The sequence below is a fragment of the Oncorhynchus masou genome, chromosome 19 (assembly GCF_036934945.1).
Source record: "Oncorhynchus masou masou isolate Uvic2021 chromosome 19, UVic_Omas_1.1, whole genome shotgun sequence".
Lineage (NCBI taxonomy): Eukaryota > Metazoa > Chordata > Actinopteri > Salmoniformes > Salmonidae > Oncorhynchus > Oncorhynchus masou.
Genome location: NC_088230.1, coordinates 31,630,336 through 31,650,871, shown reverse-complemented (window position 1 = coordinate 31,650,871; position 20,536 = coordinate 31,630,336). Strand labels below are relative to the sequence as shown.

At 39.4% G+C, this 20,536-nt stretch overlaps 1 protein-coding gene across 1 annotated transcript in view; it reads right to left on the bottom strand.

Moving 5' to 3' along the window:
- The window catches only part of LOC135505654 (glutamate receptor ionotropic, kainate 2-like), a 149,770-nt gene that overhangs the window by 103,441 nt on the left and 25,793 nt on the right, over nucleotides 1–20,536 (bottom strand). The window contains exons 3-5 of the mRNA XM_064924702.1: nucleotides 11,215–11,411; nucleotides 10,175–10,302; nucleotides 8,251–8,380 (exon numbers count right to left, since the gene is read on the bottom strand). Coding sequence (XP_064780774.1) covers nucleotides 8,251–8,380; nucleotides 10,175–10,302; nucleotides 11,215–11,411 — 455 coding nt within the window. The remainder of the gene's footprint in view (nucleotides 1–8,250; nucleotides 8,381–10,174; nucleotides 10,303–11,214; nucleotides 11,412–20,536) is intronic.

Sequence of the window (20,536 nt, the reverse complement as noted above, 5' to 3'; positions counted from 1 at the left end):
TTAACGGCAAGGCACTGGAGCAACGAACTGCCCTTGCTATGCTGTCTCTGCCTGGCCAGCTCCACTCTCTCCACTGGGATTCACTGCCTGTGACCCTATTAAGGTTGCTGAGTCACTGGCTGAGTCACTGGCTCCCTAGGAGGGGTGCGTCACTTGAGTGGGTTGAGTCACAGACGTGATCTGGGTCCGGTTTTGCCCCCTCAGTCTTGTGCGGTGGAGGAGATCTTTGTGGGCTATACTCACTCTCTAGTGGTGTGGGGGCTGTGCTTTGGCAAAGTGGGTGGGGAAATATCCTGCCTCTAGTATCTATACTGCAATAGTCTATGTGCTGGGGGGCTAGGGTCAGTCTGCTATATCTAATGTAATTATCCTGTCTATTTGGTGTCCTGTATGCTCCCTCTAATTCTCTCTGTCTCCCTCTCTCCCTCCCCTCTCGGAGGACCTGAGCCCTAGGATAATACCTCAGGACTACCTGGCCTGATGACTCCTGGCTGCCCCCTGTCCACCAGGTCATGCTGCTGCTCCAGTTTGAACTATTCTGCATGCGGCTATGGAACCCTGACCTGTTCACCGGACGTGCTACCTTGTCCCGGTTCTGCTGTTTTCGACTCTCTCTCTCTAACGCACCTGCTGTCTCGACCTCTGAATGCTTAGCTATGAAAAGACAAATTACATTTACTCCTGAGGTACTGACCTGTTGCACCCTCTACAACCATTGTGATTATTATTTGATCCTGCTGGTCATCTATGAACGTTTGAACATCTTAAAGAAGAATTTGGCCTTAATGGTCATGTACTCTTATAATCGCCACCCAGCACTGCCAGAAGAGGACTGGCCACCCCTCAGAGTCTGGTTCCACTCCAGGTTTCTTCCTAGGTTCCTGCATTTCTATGGAGTTTTTCCTAGCCCTCATACGTCTACATTTGCATTGCTAGCTGTTTGGGGTTTTAGACTGGGTTTCTAAATAGCACATTGTGACATCTGCTGATGTAAAAATGGCTTTATAAATACATTTGATTGATTGATTAAAGGCAATATTTCTTAAACTCACAGAAAGTAAACAATATCTCCAAAACATAATATGCTGTAAGTATTGATAGTATACTGAACAAAAATATAAAAGCAACATGTAAAGTGTTGGTCCCATGTTTTATGAGCTGAAATAAAAGATCTCAGAAATTTTACATACTCACGAAATGCGTATTTCTCTCAAATTTTGTGCGTTTCTTTATTGTCATGACTTTTCTGTGAGGATCCGAAGGATCAGGTTACAGTGGGTGAGCTCTACAGCACCCTCCCTCTCCCTCTCCAGAGGGAGAGAAGGATGGAGTTGGCCAGTTTTATTATGTACGTAAATACCTTGCAGAAACTATGCCTTTGGGCTCTGCAGGATTGAGGGGAAGTAACCCTTTTGTTACAAGGCGATTCCTCCTGCCAAAACTACAACATTCAACAGTTGATAATGACACAATATTCCTAACACAAATCATGTGGGAAACGGTCGGTGGGGCTTGAAACAATATTGTCAAATAAGTTGTTGTTTGTGATATCTTTAAGGACAGTATAACAAATAATGGTAACTCTACAAATGTATACGCCCCAGTTATCAGATTTACGTCTAAATGCTGTGGAACTTATTTGCTTAAATATTAAACTATTTGTAAGAAGATGAAATGTGATTTTAGCCTTAAAAATTAGATAATTGTTTTTCATGTAAAGTTTTACCAAGTCAGTAACCACGCCCACGTGAGCACAAACCTTGTGACAATGTGATGGAACCGCTCTCCAAGGTGAGGGCATAAAAAGGCCGCTAACAAAATTTACATTAGACCAGAAAACGTGGAGCTGTGGCTACACGTTGAAATGGTTGCCATTTAAATAGAGACCCGCGTGATTGACAGAGTGAGCTGAAAAGTATGAAATGGTTAGAAACTCTTTCAACAGAGAAGAAGAAAATCTCTACCAGACCAGACAGCGTGAAGCGGTAGCTACATGGCTGAGAAACAATATAAAACTAAAGACCAGCCGAAGTACAGCGCGAGCTGGATATGGCAAAATGGTAAGACCCTCTGAAACTCTCTCCGGAAGAAGAAGAATAAACAGGAACATTTGGTCTGCAGCTGTTTATGCACTGTTTGCCTAGGAAACTCGACACCGAAGACAAGAGACAAAGAACAATTTCCTCCCACCATTATAGGTATTTCTAGGGTATCTATTCTAAACAAACAGAGCAAAGGACAAGGCCAGCTGGACACTGCGTGGTACACCTCTGGAAGATCCGTTCTAACAGATACTCCAAGACCAAGAAGCTACGACTACTAAGTACATTGTGACCTTTGATGGACAACCAGAGACTTACACAACCAGAGACTTCTGATGAACTACTCTCCATAGATGGACCAGATGATTTCAACAGAGAGATTGCAAGGACATACAGTACAAGCTTAAATATGTGTTGCATTTCTAAATTCGAATGAGAGGTTGTTAGGGTGCTAAATATCCATATATACGATGAGCGTATTACTTAACTGTATGTATGATAGTTGAATTCCTTTGTCTCCTCCCACTCTTTCTTTCCCCACCCCTTTTCATTGTGTACCAAGCCGTCATATCGGGTTAGTCCACTAGGGACTTTTCAATGCATCATGTTAGTAACCAATGTATAATCTATCCTGTGTGTGTGTTTATTTAATTCTGTGTGATTATTTAGTTAGTTAGTAAATAAATAATTAAGCCAATTTGTGTATCATTGATTCATCATGGAGACTAGAGTTCATGCAGTCTCAGAATGTGACTGATGTGGTAGTAATTATAATTAATGGATGGAAGTCAACAACGTTCAGAATGAGACTGATGAGGTAAAAATGATAATTAACTGATGACTGGTATAACGATATATCTACATCTTTAATTTAATTTAATCATCGTAATAATTAAACATAGTTAAACATTAAACATGGCAGCAAAATCATGACATTGTTCACATTCCTGTTAGTGAGCATTTCTCCTTTGCCAAGATAATCCATTCACCCTACACGTGTGGCATATCAAGAAGATGATTAAACAGCACAAGCATTATACAGGTGCACCTTGTGCTGGGGACAATAAAATGCCACTCTGAATGTGCTGTTTTGTCACAACGCAATGCCACAGATGTCTCAAGTTTTGAGGGAGCATGCAATTGGTTATACTGACTGCAGGAATGTCCACCAGAGCTGTTGCCAGAGAATTTAATGGTAATTTCTCTACCATAAGCCACCTCCAACGTCGTTTTAGAGAATTTGGCAGAATTTGGCAACCAGCTTCACAACCGCAGACCACGTATAACCATGCCAGCCCAGAACTTCTACATCCGGGTTCTTCACCTGCGGGATCGTCTGAAACCAGCCTCCCAGACAGCTGATGAAACTGTGGGTTTGCACAACTGAAGAATTTCTGCACAAACTGTCAAAAACCGTCTCAGGGAAGCTCAACAGCGTGCTCATTGTCCTCACCAGGGTCTTAACCTGACTGCAGTTCGGCATCGTAACCGACTTCAGTGGGAAAATGCTCACATTTGATGGCCACTGGCACGCTGGAGAGGTGTGCTCTTCAGACAGCGTGCATGGCGTTGTGTGGGAGAGAGGTTTGTTGATGTCAATGTTGTGAACACAGTGCCCCATGGTGGCGGTGGAGTTATGTATGTATGGGCTGGCAACAGCATGTTCCAGATCCAGCCAATATACGGCAACTTTGCACAGCCATTGAAGAGGAGTGGGACAAAATTCCACAGGCCACACTCACCAGCCTGATCAACTCTATGCGAAGGAGATGTGTCGTGCTGCATAAGGCAAATGATGGTCACACCAGATACCGACTGTTTTCTGATCCACGCCCCAAATTATATTTAAGATGGAAAATGGTTGAAAATCATATATAGTGTATTAAGTATTTATACCCCTTCACCTATTCCACATTTTGTGTTACAGCCTGAATTCAAATTGTATTAAATTGTACTTTTTCCCCTCACATATCTACACACAATAACACAGAATGACAAAGTGAAAACGTGTTTTTAGACATTTTTGTACATTTGGTTGTTCGTCATTGCTAGACAGTCATTTTCAAGTAGAATAGATTTCCAAGCAAATTTCAGTCAAACCTGTAACTAGGCCACATAGGAACATTTCATGTCATCTTGCTAGGCAACTCCAGTGTGTACAGTTTGAAGTCGGAAGTTTACATACACTTTAGCCAAATACATTTAAAAACTCAGTTTTTCACAATTCGTGACATTTAATCCTAGTAAAAATCCCCATGCTTAGGTTAGTTAGGTTAAGATCACCACTTTATTTTAGGAATGTAAAATGTCAGAATAATAGTAGAGAGAATTGTATTTCTTTCATCACATTCCCAGTGGGTAAGAAGTTTACATACACTCAATTAGTATTTGGTAGCATTGCCTTTAAATTGTTTAACTTGGGTAAAATGTTTCGGGTAGCCTTCCACAAGCTTCCCACAATAAGGTGAATTTTGGGTGAATTTTGGCACATTCCTCCTGACAGAGCTGGTGTAACTGAGTCAGGTTTTAAGGTCTCCTTGCTCGCACACGCTTTTTCAGTTCTACCCACAAATTTTCTATAGGATTGAGGTCAGGGCTTTGTGATGGCCACTCCAATATCTTGACTTTGTTGTCCGTAAGCCATTTTGCCACAACTTTGGAAGTATGCTTGGGGTCATTGTCCATTTGGAAGACCCATTTGCTACCAAGCTTTAACTTCCTGACTGATGTCTTGAGCTCTTGCTTCAATATATCCACGTAATTGTCCTCCCTCGTGATGCCATCTATTTTGTGAAGTGCACCAGTCCCTCCAGTAGCAAAGCACCCCCACAACATGATGCTGCCACCCATGTGTTTCACGTTTGGGATGGTGTTTTTCAGCTTGCAAGCCCCCCCCCCCCTTTTCCTCCAAACATAACGATGGTCATTATGGCCAAACAGTTCTGTTTCATCAGACCAGAGGACATTTCACCAAAAAGTATGATCTTTGTCCCCATGTGCAGTTGCAAACCATAGTCTGGCTTTTTGATGTCGATTTTGGAGCAGTGGCTTCTTCCTTGCTGAGCGGCCTTTCAGGGGATGTCGATATAGGACTTGTTTTACTGTGGAAATAGATACTTTTGTACCTGTTTCCTCCAGCATCTTCACAAGGTCCTTTACTGTTGTCCTGGGATTGATTTGCAGTTTCGCACCAAAGTACATTCATCTCTAGGAGACAGAACAGGTCTCCTTCCTGAGCGGCTGTGTGGTCCCATGGTGTTTATACTTGCATACAATTGTTTTACAGATGAACGTGTTACCTTCAGGCATTTGGAAATTGCTCCCAAGGATGAACCAGACTTGTGGAGGTCTATAATTTATTTCTGGGGTCTTGGCTGATTTCTTTTGATTTTCCCATGATGTCAAGCAAAGAGGCACTGAGTTTGAAGGTAGGCCTTGACATACATCCACAGGTACACCTCCAATCGACTCAAATGATGTCAATTAGCCTATCAGAAGCTTCTAAAGCCATGACATCATTTTCTGGAATTTTCCAAGCTGTTTAAAGGCACAGTCAACTTAGTGTATGTAAACGTCAGACCCACTGGAGTTGTGATATAGTGAATTATAAGTGAAATAAGCTGTCTGTAAACAATTGTTGGAAAAATGACTTGTGTCATGCACAAAGTAGATGTCCTAACCGACTTGCCAAAATGATAGCTTGTTAACAAGAAATTTGTGGAATGCTTGAAAAACAAGTTTTAATGACTCCAACCTAAGTGAATGTAAACTTCCGACTTCAACTGTATTTGGCCTTGTGTTTTAGGTTAGTGTCCTGCTGAAAGGTGAATTTGTCTCCCAGTGTCTGTTGGAAAGCAGACTAATCCAGGTTTTTTGCCTGTGCTTAGCTTCATTCTGTTTCTTTATATATAAAAAAATGTTCTAGTCCTTGCCGATGACAAGCATACCCATAACATGATGCAGCCACCACCATGCTTGAAAATATGAAGTGGTACTCAGTGATGTCTTGTGTTGGATTTGACCCAACCATAATGCTTCATATTCAGGAAATACAGTTAATTTCTTTGCCACATTTTTAGCAGTTTTACTTTAGTTTATTGTGAAAAGGATGCATATTTTGGAGTATTTGTATTCTCTCCAGGCTTCCTTCTTTTCACTCTGTCATTCAGGTTAATATTGTAGAGCAACTACAATGCTGTTGATCCATCCTCAGTTTTCTCCTATCACAGCCATTTAACTCTATAACTGTTTTAAAGTCTGCATTGGCCTCATGGTGAAATCCCAGAGCAGTTTCCTACCTCTCTGGCAACTGAGTTAGGATGGACGTCTGTATATTTGTACTGACTGGGTGTATTGATAAACCATCCAAAGTGTAATTAATAACTTCACCATACTCAAAAGGTTTGTTTTTACCCATCTACCATTACGTGCCCTTCTTTGTGAGGCATTGGGAAATATCCCTGGTCTTTGTGTGAATCTGTGTTTGAAACGCACTGCTCAACTGAGGGACCTTACAGATAATTATATGTGTGGGGTACAGAGATGAGCTCGTCATTCAAAAATCATGTTACACACTATTATTGCACACATAGTTAGTCCAACATATTATGTGACTTGTTAAGCACACTGCTGAACCTATTTAAGTTTGGGTTTGAATACTTATGGACTCAAAATATTTTAGCTTTCCTTTTTTATGAATTGGTAAACAGTTTTTAAAACATAATTCCACTTTGACATTATGGGATATTGCATGTAGGCCAGTGATACTGTCACGCCCTGACCTTAGTTATCTTTGTTTTCTTTATTATTTTGGTTAGGTCAGGGTGTGACGAGGGTGGTATGTGTGTTTTTGTCTTGTCTAGGGTTTTTTGTATATCTATGGGGTTTTGGTATTGTCTAGGTAAAAGTAGGTCTATGGTGGCCTGAATTGGTAACCAATCAGAGACACCTGTTTATCGTTGTCTCTGATTGGATATCCTATTTAGGTTGCCATTGTGGTTTTGTGGGTTATTGTCTATGTGTAGTTGCATGTCAGCACTTGGTTTTGCATAGCTTTACGTTAGTTTGTTTAAGTGTTCTTCGTTTATGAAGGAAGAATGCATTCTTATCACGCTGCGCCTTGGTCTCATCATTACGACGAACATGACAGATACAACATCTCGTTAATCCATTTTAAATTCAGGCTGTAACACAACAAAATGTGGAAAAAGCCACTGTATGCCTTCATTTTCCATAAATATAGACTTTGAGCTTTTCATTTGACACCCAGTTTGATATGCTCCTATGAACTTCCCATGTTGGTGCTCATGGATCCTTTTACAGAAGGTCAACTGAAGAAACCAATTGGATATATTGAGCAATTCATGTACTTGAACAAATGAATATGTTCAACATATTGTATCCAATTATGTTCCATGAAATTGACACCTTTCTCCTTCAAAGGATCGAAAATATGAGATGGACATTACGAAATGTTGTCCTCTCTCTAAAGCTGATGATGCCGTAGGCCTGAAAATGATCATGGTACTCAACGGTATGAAATATCGATGTGCTTGTAGAACGCACATCATGAGCCACTCCACACAGTCACAGCAGGCGATCCGGCAGACAGATACAGCTGGACGAGGACCCTCAGAGGACGTGTCTTATTCATGAGCTGTCAGCTCTCACATTCATTCTGCATGGCATTAATCTGAGGAGATGGTGGGTGAGGGTCATTCTGGGTAATGTGGTTTTTCAGAGATGCTCACTCATATGAAAGGCTGAGGTTTTGACGTGGAGTACATCTGGAGGGCTTTGAGAGGGCTACATATTTCATGGCCAATCCCTCAATGCTAAAGTCTTGGGGGAAAGAACATAACAGTTTTTCTCCTCTGCACCCCTGGATCTATGTAAGGGTTAAGTGCCTTGCTTAAGGGCATGACAATTCACCTCCCATTTTTATTGCCCAGCATAAGACTCAAACCGGCAATCAAGAAGCTACTGGTCCACTTCTCTAAACTCTCAGCTACCTACCACCCCTATAAAAAGCTGTGTTTGTGTTTGAGTAGCAGTTTTTAGTTTACAATTGTATGTATTTTAACTCCTTTTGATCATCATTCACTAACATCTTCATCGTCACCAATTGGCTCATCATCATCACCATCCTCATCATCACCATCATCATAAACATCATCACCATGTCCACCATCATCAGAGATATCTGTACCTGTGCTGTCATCATAGACCACAGTGACCGTCCTCCATTTGAAGAAGTGCACCAGGTCCAGGATTGCCCGGCTGAGGGACTGGAAGTCTGGGTAGAGGCTGATGTAGTAAGAGTCCCTGTTGTCTGATACCTGGAGGGAAGCAAAAGTTATTCCCCTACCTAAGAATGGTAAAGCCCCCTTAACTGGCTCAAATAGCCTACCAATCAGCCAGTTACCAACCCTTTGTAAACGTCTGGAAAAAATTGTGTTTGACCAGATACAATCATATTTTACAGTAAACAAATTGACAACAGACTCTCAGCACACTTATAGGGATGGACATTCAACAAGCACTTTCACAAATGGCTGATGATTGGCTGAGATAAATTGATGATAAAAGGTTTGTGGGGGGCTGTTTTGTTAGATATTGTTGCGGCTTATGACATTGTCAATCATAGTCTGTTGCTGGAAAAATGTATGCGTTATGGCTTTACACCCCCTATAATATTGTGGATAAAGAGTTACCTGTCTAACAGAACACAGAGGGTGTTCATAATGGAAACCTCTCCAACACAAAATCAGGAATTCCCCAGGGCAGCTGTCTAGGCCCCTTACTTTTTTCAAACTTTACTAACGACATGCCACTGGCTTTGAGTAAAGCGTGTCTATGTATTAGGAAGACTCAACACTATACACGTCAGCTACCACAGTGACTGAAATGACTGCAACACTTAATTAAGAAAGAACTGCAATAAGTTTCAGAATGGGTGGCAAGGAATAAGTTAATGCTAAATATTTCAAAAACTAAAAGCATTTTATTTGGGACAAATCATTCAATAAACTCTAAACCTCAACTAACTATTGTAATGAATAATGTGGAAATTGAGCAAGTTGCGGTGTCTAAACTGCTTGGAGTAACCCTGGATTGTAAACTGTCATGGTCAAAACATGTTGATACAACATTCGCTAGGATGGGGAGAAGTCTGTCTATAATAAAGTGCTGCTCTGCATTCTTAACAGCACTATCAACAAGGCAGGTCCTACAGGCCCTAGTTTTGTCGCACCTGGACTACTCTTCAGTCATGCTATCAGGTGCCACAAAGAGGGACTTAGGAACATTGCAATTGGCTCAGAACAGGGCAGCACGGCTGGCCCTTGGATGTACACAGAGAGCTAACATTAATAATATGTGTGCCAGTAGTTCAAACAGACAGCTCGGTGCATTCAACATGACACACCTCTCATAAATACTAGTGGTGAAGTCAATCTCTCCTCCACTTTGAGCCAGGAGAGATTGACTTCACCACTACTTGTATTTACCTCTCATAAATACAAGTAGTGGTGAAGTCAATCTCTCTTTCACTTTGAGCCAGGAGAGATTGACTTCACCACTACTTGTATTTATGAGAGGTGTTGACATGTTGAATGCACCAAGCTGTCTGTTTGAACTACAGGTTGGACACCCATGCATATCCCATAACACATGCCACCAGAGGTCTCTTCACAGTCCCCAAGCACAGAACAGACTATGGGAGGCACACAGTACTACATAGAGCCATGACTACATGGAACTCTATTCTGCATCAAGTAGCTCATAACAGCACTAAAATGAGATTAAAAAAACTGAGAAAAATACACCTTATGGAACAGTGGGGACTGTGAAGCAACAAACATAGACACATGCATACAAACACATGAAAACATAGGCACTATACGCACATGTACACATGGATTTTGTGTTATAGATACAGTACTGTATGTGGGAATAGAGTAAAGGTCTGAGGGCACACACTTAATATGTTGTGAAACCTGTTATGCATGTATTGTAATGTTTTTTAAATGTATAACTGCCTTCATTTTGCTGGACCCCATGAAGAGTATCTGCAGCCATGGCAGCAGCTAATGGGGATCAATAATAAATACAAAAAACAAATACAAATACACCTGGTGCTTCCACTTGGTCTGGATGTGGGGCACCCCCAGGGCATTACAAATGGACTGGACTGCGTTGGCCGAGGAGCTGTGGGAGGGGCCAAAGATGGCTGCGACTCCCAGGGAGAGCTGGTCGCAGGCTGGGGGGTCGGGGAGAGACAGAAAGAGAGGTGTTTGTTAGACACGTGTTTAGGTTCGTCAGATACATGTTTAGGTTCGTTAGGATAGTGTTTGGGTTTGTTAGAGTAGTGTTTAGGTGGAAGCCTTCAGCTCCTTGCTGCTCTACTGTCCATACAATGCACCATGGGAATGCAGATCAAGAAAGTCCCTTTAGTCTCTCCCACATTGGATCAAGGAAGAACACAAGGAGGATGTCAGTCACACTTTGCATTGAGTCACACAGATACCAGTAGGAGTACTGCATTCTGGTTGACCTAAATCGGCCATAACACTTACTATAACACACTTATCCTTAATTTAGAATCATTTAGCCTTAATTTAGAATCATTTAGCCTTAATTTAGAGTTACTTAGCCTTAATTTATAGTTTTTTAACCTTAATTTAGTTATTTAGCCTTAATTTAGTTATTTAGCTTTCATTTAGAGTTGCGTAGTCTTCATTTAGAGCTATTTAGCCTTCATCTATGGTTACTTAGCCTTAATTTAGAGTTACGTAGCCTTAATTTAGAGTTACGTAGCCTTCATTTAGAGTTACGTAGCCTTCATTTAGAGTTACGTAGCCTTCATTTAGAGTTACGTAGTCTTCATTTAGAGTTACGTAGCCTTCATTTAGAGTTACGTAGCCTTCATTTAGAGTTATGTAGCCTTCATTAAGAGTTACGTAGCCTTCATTTAGAGTTACATAGCCTTCATTTAGAGTTACGTAGTCTTCATTTAGAGTTACGTAGCCTTCATTTTTAGGGACTAACCTGAACTTGTCCAATAAGAAATGCTTGTTTTCTTTGCTAAATGTTTTCCGTTGCAAAAATGTTTTGCTATGATGTGCACTAATGAATACACCCCAGGTCTACTTCGCATCCTCCTCAGCCTCACCTTTTCTGGAGGCCTCGAAGCTGTCAAAGATGTTTATTCTCTGGATGTCGTATGTGAGTGTGGTGTTGGGCAGCAGGGTGCGGTTCCTGTTGATTGTGTTCAAGGCAAATTTAAAGGCCAGTTCCTCTGCTCCTGATGGGCCGCTTTCGATGGATTCAAATATTCCTCCTGAGGAACAGAAGAGCAACAGGTGGAAGACCAATAAGGTTCAATCTCAATTTCCCCGTCCAATAATTACAGTGGATTCTCCAACATAAAACAGGTGACATTGAAGTGTCGGTGGTACGATCCATAGGGCAAAGTTAATTATAGCTATTATTATTACTATTATTGCTTATTTTCTCTAAAAAATTGTAACAATTATATTCTCAGCTGCCTTCATGTCCTTTCCCATTAAGCAACAGTGTCATAATCAACATGCAGTAATAGACATGAGGAGTGGAGAGAGAGCTTTATTGTGATGTCTTGGACAGTCAACTAAAGAGAGCTGCATTTGCATTCGCTTACTCGTCTGTGTAATTAACAACAATTAGAGTGGACAGGAGGTGAGTTCAGGGGTCACGACCCCCTCATTCTCCCTCTCTTGCTCACTCCCTCCCTCTTTCTCTCTCCTGCAGCTTTGACAGAAAAGTTCACTCATCCACTTTGATCCCGTCATTTCCACATAAAAGGACCCGTGAGCACCAACATGGGAAGTTCATAGGAGCATGTCAAATTGGGTGTCAAATGAAAGCTAAGATTCTATATTATTGAGAAATTAAGGCATATATACATTGTTCCACCATTTTCCATCCTACAAATTAGGAATAAGCAATAAAATAAAATCCTTTTGTAAAGAAATTGTCATTTTAATCCATAGAGACGTGAAGGAGAAGCTCGTCGGATGTTGATCTCTTCTCGACTGGGTCCTCGACTGGTCAAACAGATGGAAAAGGTGTCTTAGAAAACATCTAGCAGGTATTAGAAATACATTAAAACACAATGTTGAAGTGAAGACCCCCTGCCAGCTAATATCAACATTAATATTTAGTTTTGGATGCATTTTTCTGCCTTCTGTAAGTTTAAGCAACATTGCCTTGTGCCTTCAAATTCTCTTACCAAAAACCAACAAGGAGGGAGGAAAATGAAAGTTCACAGAAGTAACAAGTAAAGGTAGACCTATCAATCTGATATAGTGTTTTTTAAACTGTTACCAAATCGAAAAAAATCAGCAACGGATTTTCTGCAATTGAATTGACTACAATAGTATGTCATGGTAGTCCCAAACTACAGTCGGGATCAAAAGTTTGGACAGCCCAGTACAGTAGAGTACAGCACAGAACAGCGCAATAAAGCACAGTAGAGTAAAGTAAAGAAAAGTATAGTTGAGTACAGTACAATACATTATAGTGTACTGTACCGAACTCTACTGTACTGTGCTGAATTATACTATACTATACGGTGCTTGGCTGTGCTGTACCTTGATGTCCAAATAATGCTGAATTGAAGGGATAGAAAGAGAGAGAGTGTGTGTGTGTGTGACACAGGGAGACAGAGACAGAAACAGACAGAGACAGAGACAGAGACAGAGAGCTTGGCTGTACTGTACCTTGATGTCCAAATAATGCTGAAATGAAGGGATAGAAAGAGAGAGAGTGTGTGTGTGTGGGGGGAGACAGAGAGAGACAGAGAGAGAGAGAGAGGAAAGCCAGGTGAATTCAGCAGAGCTAGCCAAGCAGCTGTTTATACAGACCGACTAATTGAGGGACCCAATGAGAACTTGAGATCCTCCAGACCAGTAGTGCTGAGTCAGACCCTTTACTTTAGAGTGGTTCATCCACTTTAAAACTTAAAACTTCTCAGAGGCAATTTTTGGTCACTGGGAGTTCTTGTTACATACTCAATATACTCAGTTCTGAATTTCTTCTATATATTATTTGAGGGTTTTTCCACTCCTTTTGTATTTTATTTAATTGGCGAGAGACAGAGAAGAGACAGGAAAGTTAGTTGGAGAGAGGGTGTTAGAATGGCGTGTGTCAGATTTAAACCCATTCTAATGCTGCCATACATTTGCTCAGGAGATAATGGAGCAAACCACAAGGCTAGCCAGGCCACAGAAACAATGGAGCGAACCATTAGACCACCCCAGGCCACAGAAACAATGGAGCGAACCATTAGACCACCCCAGGCCACAGAAACAATGGAGCGAACCATTAGAGCACCCCAGGCCACAGAAACAATGGAGCGAACCATTAGACCACCCCAGGCCACAGAAACAATGGAGCGAACCATTAGACCACCCCAGGCCACAGAAACAATGGAGCGAACCATTAGACCACCCCAGGCCACAGAAACAATGGAGCAAATCATTAGACCACCCCGGGCCACAGAAACAATGGAGCAAAACATTAGACCACCCCAGGCCACAGAAACAATGGAGCAAAACATTAGACCACCCCAGGCCACAGAAACAATGGAGCAAAACATTAGACCACCCCAGGCCACAGAAACAATGGATCTAACCATTAGACCACCCCAGGCCACAGAAACAATGGAGCGAACCATTAGACCACCCCAGGCCACAGAAACAATGGAGCTAACCATTAGACCACCCCAGGCCACAGAAACAATGGAGCTAACCATTAGACCACCCCAGGCCACAGAAACAATGGAGCTAACCATTAGACCACCACCGGGCCAGAGAAATTCTAGGTTTAATTGAAATCGTCCTTCAAGGTTCCTGTATCAAAAAGATTCATAGAAACTAGTCCTAGTAGCCAGACAACACGGAACATCTTAGCATTGTCATAGCTTACAGTACAAACTCCTAATCAAGGAGGTTCAGTGTAGTCGGTGGACCGTTAACAGTCTTAGTACCACTTCAAATAACCCAAGATACGATGCTTCCACCCACACCGTCCAGACCTCTCAGTGAAGTGCAGTTACCATGGCGATGCCAGGTCTCTCTCAGCAGTGATCGAAACCCCTTAACATTTTTGAATGATTTACAATTTGATTGGAAAGTGCTCTCCAGGTGCTCCACTCTCATGCTGTTCAGAATCATGACATGACTTGACAACAACATAACATCTGCTATATCGTAGTGAAACTACTTTAACGATGACAGATCAGGTTGATGTAGTAGTTAAACATCCAAATACCCCAACGAATGGCTCATAGACCTCCTAATACTCCAAATGCCATGTAGGTATTAAACAACACTACCATCAAGCAAAGACTTGTTTCAAAGTTCACCATTCCAAAAAACGAGCATAGCACTGAGCATGAACTTTGACTAAACCTGGCTAGATCTGCTGTCCACCACCCAAAAGACCAGAGACTTACCACTCAATGACTAGAGAGGGAGAATGAAAGAAACTCAAATCAATATTTTCAGAGGAGTTAACCCAGAGTTCAGGAGTCCAGAGTTGCTTCCCTATAGCTTCATTCCATATATGGGCGAGCTAAGAGTGTGACGTGATCCAAGCTCACAGTTTCACTGAGCATTAAAGCCTGTTTATTGATTCAATTGTAGCAGGAAGGGAGGGAGTGAGGTAGTGAAAAGGAGACACAAAAGGATAGAGGACGAGTGCCACCTCTTCCAGACACTATGCATATAGGAAGATATTTATGTTTAAGTAAGAGTGAAGAAAAGAAAACAGCGAGAGTGTGAGAGAAGACAAAAATTACAGACCTCTACATGCTTTGTAAGTAGGAAAACCTGCAAAATCGGCAGTGTATCAAATACTTGTTCTCCCCACTGTATATGGCTAAACTGAATGAATACTCAGGGAGAAAAAGGTGTAGATTCACGCGCTCTCGGCAGATGTTTATTAAGCCTCCGCAGAAGGCAGGAATCGTGGTCACAGGCAGTGGTCAAACACACATAGGCCGTCCAAAAAAATAATACATCAAAACAAACAGGAAGAACTGAACTAAATAAGGAGCTGATGAGACCAGGTGAGTAAATAACACAGGTGAAATCAATGAACAAAAAAGAAAGACAGGGCTACGTTCAAGAACACAAAAAAAGAGGGCTACGTTCAAGAACACAAAGAAATAGGGCTACGTTCAAGAACACACAGAAACAGGGCTACGTTCAAGAACACAAAAAAACAGGGCTACGTTCAAGAACACAAAGAAACAGGGCTACGTTCAAGAACACAAAGAAACAGGGCTACATTCAAGAACACAAAAGAACAGGGCTACGTTCAAGAAAACAAAGAAACAGGGCTACGTTCAAGAACACAAAGAAAAAGAACACAAGGTTGACTAAGAAAAGAAAAGCAGAACCTTACAACTATAGTTCCACTGGTTAAATATAGAGGGGTAAACTATAGTTCTACTAGTTATAACTATAGAGGGGTAAACTATAGTTCCACGGGTTATATATAGAGGGGTAAACTATAGTTCCATTAGTTATATATAGCGGGGTAAACTATAGTTCCATTAGTTATATATAGAAGGGTAAACTATAGTTCCATTAGTTATATATAGAGGGGTAAACTATAGTTCCACGAGTAATAACTATAGAGGGGTAAAATATAGTTCCATTAGTTATAACTATAGAGGGGTAAACTATAGTTCCACTAGTTATATATAGAGGGGTAAACTATGGTTCCACTAGTTATATATAGAGGGGTAAACTATAGTTCCACGGGTTATATATAGAGGGGTAAACTATAGTTCCACTGGTTATATATAGAGGGGTAAACTATAGTTCCACTAGTTATATATAGAGGGGTAAACTATAGTTCCATTAGTTATAACTATAGAGGGGTAAACTATAGTTCCACTAGTTATAACTAAAAAGGGGTAAACTATAGTTCCACTGGTTATATATAGAGGGGTAAACTATGGTTCCACTGGTTATATATAGAGGGGTAAACTATAGTTCCACTGGTTATATATAGAGGGGTAAACTATGGTTCCACGAGTTATATATAGAGGGGTAAACTATAGTTCCACAGGTTATATAAAGAGGGGTAAACTATAGTTCCACTGGTTATATATAGAGGGGTAAACTATAGTTCCACTAGTTATATATAGAGGGGTAAACTATAGTTCCACGAGTTATAACTATAGAGGGGTAAATTATAGTTCCACTAGTTATAACTATAGAGGGGTAAACTATAGTTCCACTGGTTAAATATAGAGGGGTAAACTAAAGTTCCATTAGTTATAACTATAGAGGGGTAAACTATAGTTCCACTAGTTATAACTATAGAGGGGTAAACTATAGTTCCACTGGTTATATATAGAGGGGTAAACTATGGTTCCACTGGTTATATATAGAGGGGTAAACTATAGTTCCATTAGTTATATATAGAGGGGTAAACTATAGTTCCAATAGTTATATATAGAGCGGTAAACTATAGTTCCACTGGTTATATATAGAGGGGTAAACTATAGTTCCACTAGATATATATAGAGGGGTAAACTATAGTTTAACTAGTTATATATAGAGGGGTAAACTATAGCTCCATTAGTTAAATATAGAGGGGTAAACTATAGTTATATTAGTCATAACTTTAAAGGGGTAAACTATAGTACCACTGGATCTATATAGAGGGGTAAACTATAGCTCCATTAGTTATAACTATAAAGGGGTAAACTATAGTTACACTAGTTATATATCGAGGGGTAAACTATAGTTCCACTAGTTATAACTATAAAGGGGTAAACTATAGTTCCACTGGTTATATATAGAGGGGTAAACTATAGTTCCACTGGTTATATATAGAGGGGTAAACTATAGTTCCACTGGTTATATATAGAGGGGTAAACTATAGTTAAACTGGTTATATATAGAGGGGTAAACTATAGTTCCACTATATATATATATATATATATATAGAGGGGTAAACTATAGTTTTACTAGTTATATATAGAGGGGTAAACTATAGTTCCATTAGTTATATATAGAGGGGTAAACTATAGTTCCACTGGTTATATATAGAGGGGTAAACTATGGGTCCACTAGTTATATATAGAGGGGTAAACTATCGTTCCATTTGTCATAACTATAGAGGGGTAAACTATAGCTCCACTGGTTATATATAGAGGGGTAAACTACAGTTCCATTAGTTATATATAGAGGGGTAAACTATAGTAGCATTAGTTATAACTTTAAAGTGGTAAACTATAGTTCCACTGGTTATATACAGAGGGGTAAACTATACTTCCACTGGTTATATATAGAGGGGTAAACTATAGTTCCACTAGTTATATATAGAGGGGTAAACTGTAGTTCCACTGGTTATATATAGAGGGGTAAACTATAGTTCCACTGGTTATATATAGAGTGGTAAACTATAGTTCCACTAGATATATATAGAGGGGTAAACTATAGTTTCACTAGTTATATATAGAGGGGTAAACTATAGTTCCACTAGTTATATATAGAAGGGTAAACTATAGTTCCACTAGTTATATATAGAGGGGTAAACTATAGTTCCACTAGTTATATATAGAGGGGTAAACTATAGTTCCACTAGTTATATATAGAGGGGTAAACTATAGTTCCATTAGTTATATATAGAGGGGTAAACTATAGTTCCATTAGTTATAACTATAGAGGGGTAAACTATAGTTCCACTGGTTATATATCGAGGGGTAAACTATAGTTCCACTGGTTATATATAGAGGGGTAAACTATAGTCCCACTAGTTATATATAGAGGGGTAAACTATAGTTCCACTGGTTATATATAGAGGGGTAAACTATGGGTCCACTAGTTATATATAGAGGGGTAAACTATCGTTCCATTTGTCATAACTATAGAGGGGTTAACTATAGCTCCACTGGTTATATATAGAGGGGTAAACTATAGTTCCATAAGTTATATATAGAGGGGTAAACTATAGTTCCATTAGTTATAATTTTAAAGGGGTAAACTATAGTTCCACTGGTTATATATCGAGGGGTAGACTGTAGTTCCACTGGTTACATATAGAGGGGTAAACTATAGTTCCACTAGTTATATATAGAGGGGTAAACTATAGTTCCACTGGTTATATATAGAGGGGTAAACTATAGTTCCACTGGTTATATATAGAGGGGTAAACTATAGTTCCACTAGATATATATAGAGGGGTAAACTATAGTTTAACTAGTTATATATAGAGGGGTAAACTTTAGTTCCATTAGTTATATATAGAGGGGTAAACTATAGTTCTATTAGTCATAACTTTAAAGGGGTAAACTATAGTACCACTGGTTCTATATAGAGGGGTAAACTATAGTTCCATTAGTTATAACTATAAAGGGGTAAACTATAGTTACACTAGTTATATATATAGGGATAAACTATAGTTCCACTAGTTATATATAGAGGGGTAAACTATAGTGCCATTAGTTATATATAGAGGTGTAATCTATAGCTCCACTGGTTATATATAGAGGGGTAAACTATAGTTCCATTAGTTATATATAGAGGGGTAAACTATAGTTCCATTAGTTATATATAGAGTGGTAAACTATAGTTCCACTGGTTATATATAGAGGGGTAAACTATAGTTCCACTGGTTATATATAGAGGGGTAAACTATAGTTCCACTAGTTATATATAGAGGGGTAAACTATAGTTCCACTGGTTATATATAGAGGGGTAAACTATAGTTCCACTGGTTATATATAGAGTGGTAAACTATACTTCCACTAGATATATATAGAGGGTAAACTATAGTTTCACTAGTTATATATAGAGGGGTAAACTATAGTTCCACTAGTTATAACTATAAAGGGGTAAACTATAGTTCCACTGGTTATATATAGAGGGGTAAACTATACTTCCACTGGTTATATATAGAGGGGTAAACTATAGTTCCACTAGTTATATATAGAGGGGTAAACTATAGTTCCACTGGTTATATATAGAGGGGTAAACTATAGTTCCACTGGTTATATATAGAGTGGTAAACTATAGTTCCACTGGTTATATATAGAGGGGTAAACTATAGTTCCACTAGTTATATATAGAGGGGTAAACTATAGTTCCACTAGTTATATATAGAGGGGTAAACTATAGTTCCACTAGATATATATAGAGGGGTAAACTATAGTTCCACTAGTTATATATAGAGGGGTAAACTATAGTTCCACTGGTTATATATAGAGGGGTAAACTATAGTTCCATTAGTTATATATAGAGGGGTAAACTATAGTTCCATTAGTTATAACTATAGAGGGGTAAACTATAGTTCCACTGGTTATATATAGAGGGGTAAACTATAGTTCCACTGGTTATATATAGAGGGGTAAACTATAGTTCCACTAGTTATATATAGAGGGGTAAACTATAGTTCCACTGGTTATATATAGAGGGGTAAACTATAGTTCCATTAGTTATATCTAGAGGGGTAAACTATAGTTCCATTAGTTATAACTATAGAGGGGTAAACTATAGTTCCACTGGTTATATATCGAGAGGTAAACTATAGTTCCACTTGTTATATATAGAGGGGTAAACTATAGTTCCACTAGTTATATATAGAGGGGTAAACTATAGTTCCACTGGTTATATATAGAGGGGTAAACTATAGTTTCATTAGTTATATCTAGAGGGGTAAACTATAGTTCCATTAGTTATAACTATAGAGGGGTAAACTATAGTTCCACTGGTTATATATCGAGGGGTAAACTATAGTTCCACTGGTTATATATAGAGGGGAAAACTATAGTTCCACTAGTTATATATAGAGGGGTAAACTATAGTTCCACTGGTTATATATAGAGGGGTAAACTATATTTCCACTGGTTATATATAGAGGTGTAAACTATAGTTCCACTGGTTATATATTGAGGGGTAAAATATAGTTCCAATAGTTATATATAGAGCGGTAAACTATAGTTCCACTGGTTATATATAGAGGGGTAAACTATAGTTCCACTAGATATATATAGAGGGGTAAACTATAGTTTAACTAGTTATATATAGAGGGGTAAACTATAGTTATATTAGTCATAACTATAAAGGGGTAACCTATAGTTCCACTGGTTCTACATAGAGGGGTAAACTATAGTTCCATTAGTTATAACTATAAAGGGGTAAACTATAGTTCCACTAGTTATATATAGAGGGGTAAACTATAGTTCCACTAGTTATAACTATAAAGGGGTAAACTATAGTTCCACTGGTTATATATAGAGGGGTAAACTATAGTTCCACTGGTTATATATAGAGGGGTAAACTATAGTTCCATTAGTTATATCTAGAGGGGTAAACTATAGTTCCATTAGTTATAACTATAGAGGGGTAAACTATAGTTCCACTGGTTATATATCGAGGGGTAAACTATAGTTCCACTGGTTATATATAGAGGGGTAAACTATAGTTCCACTA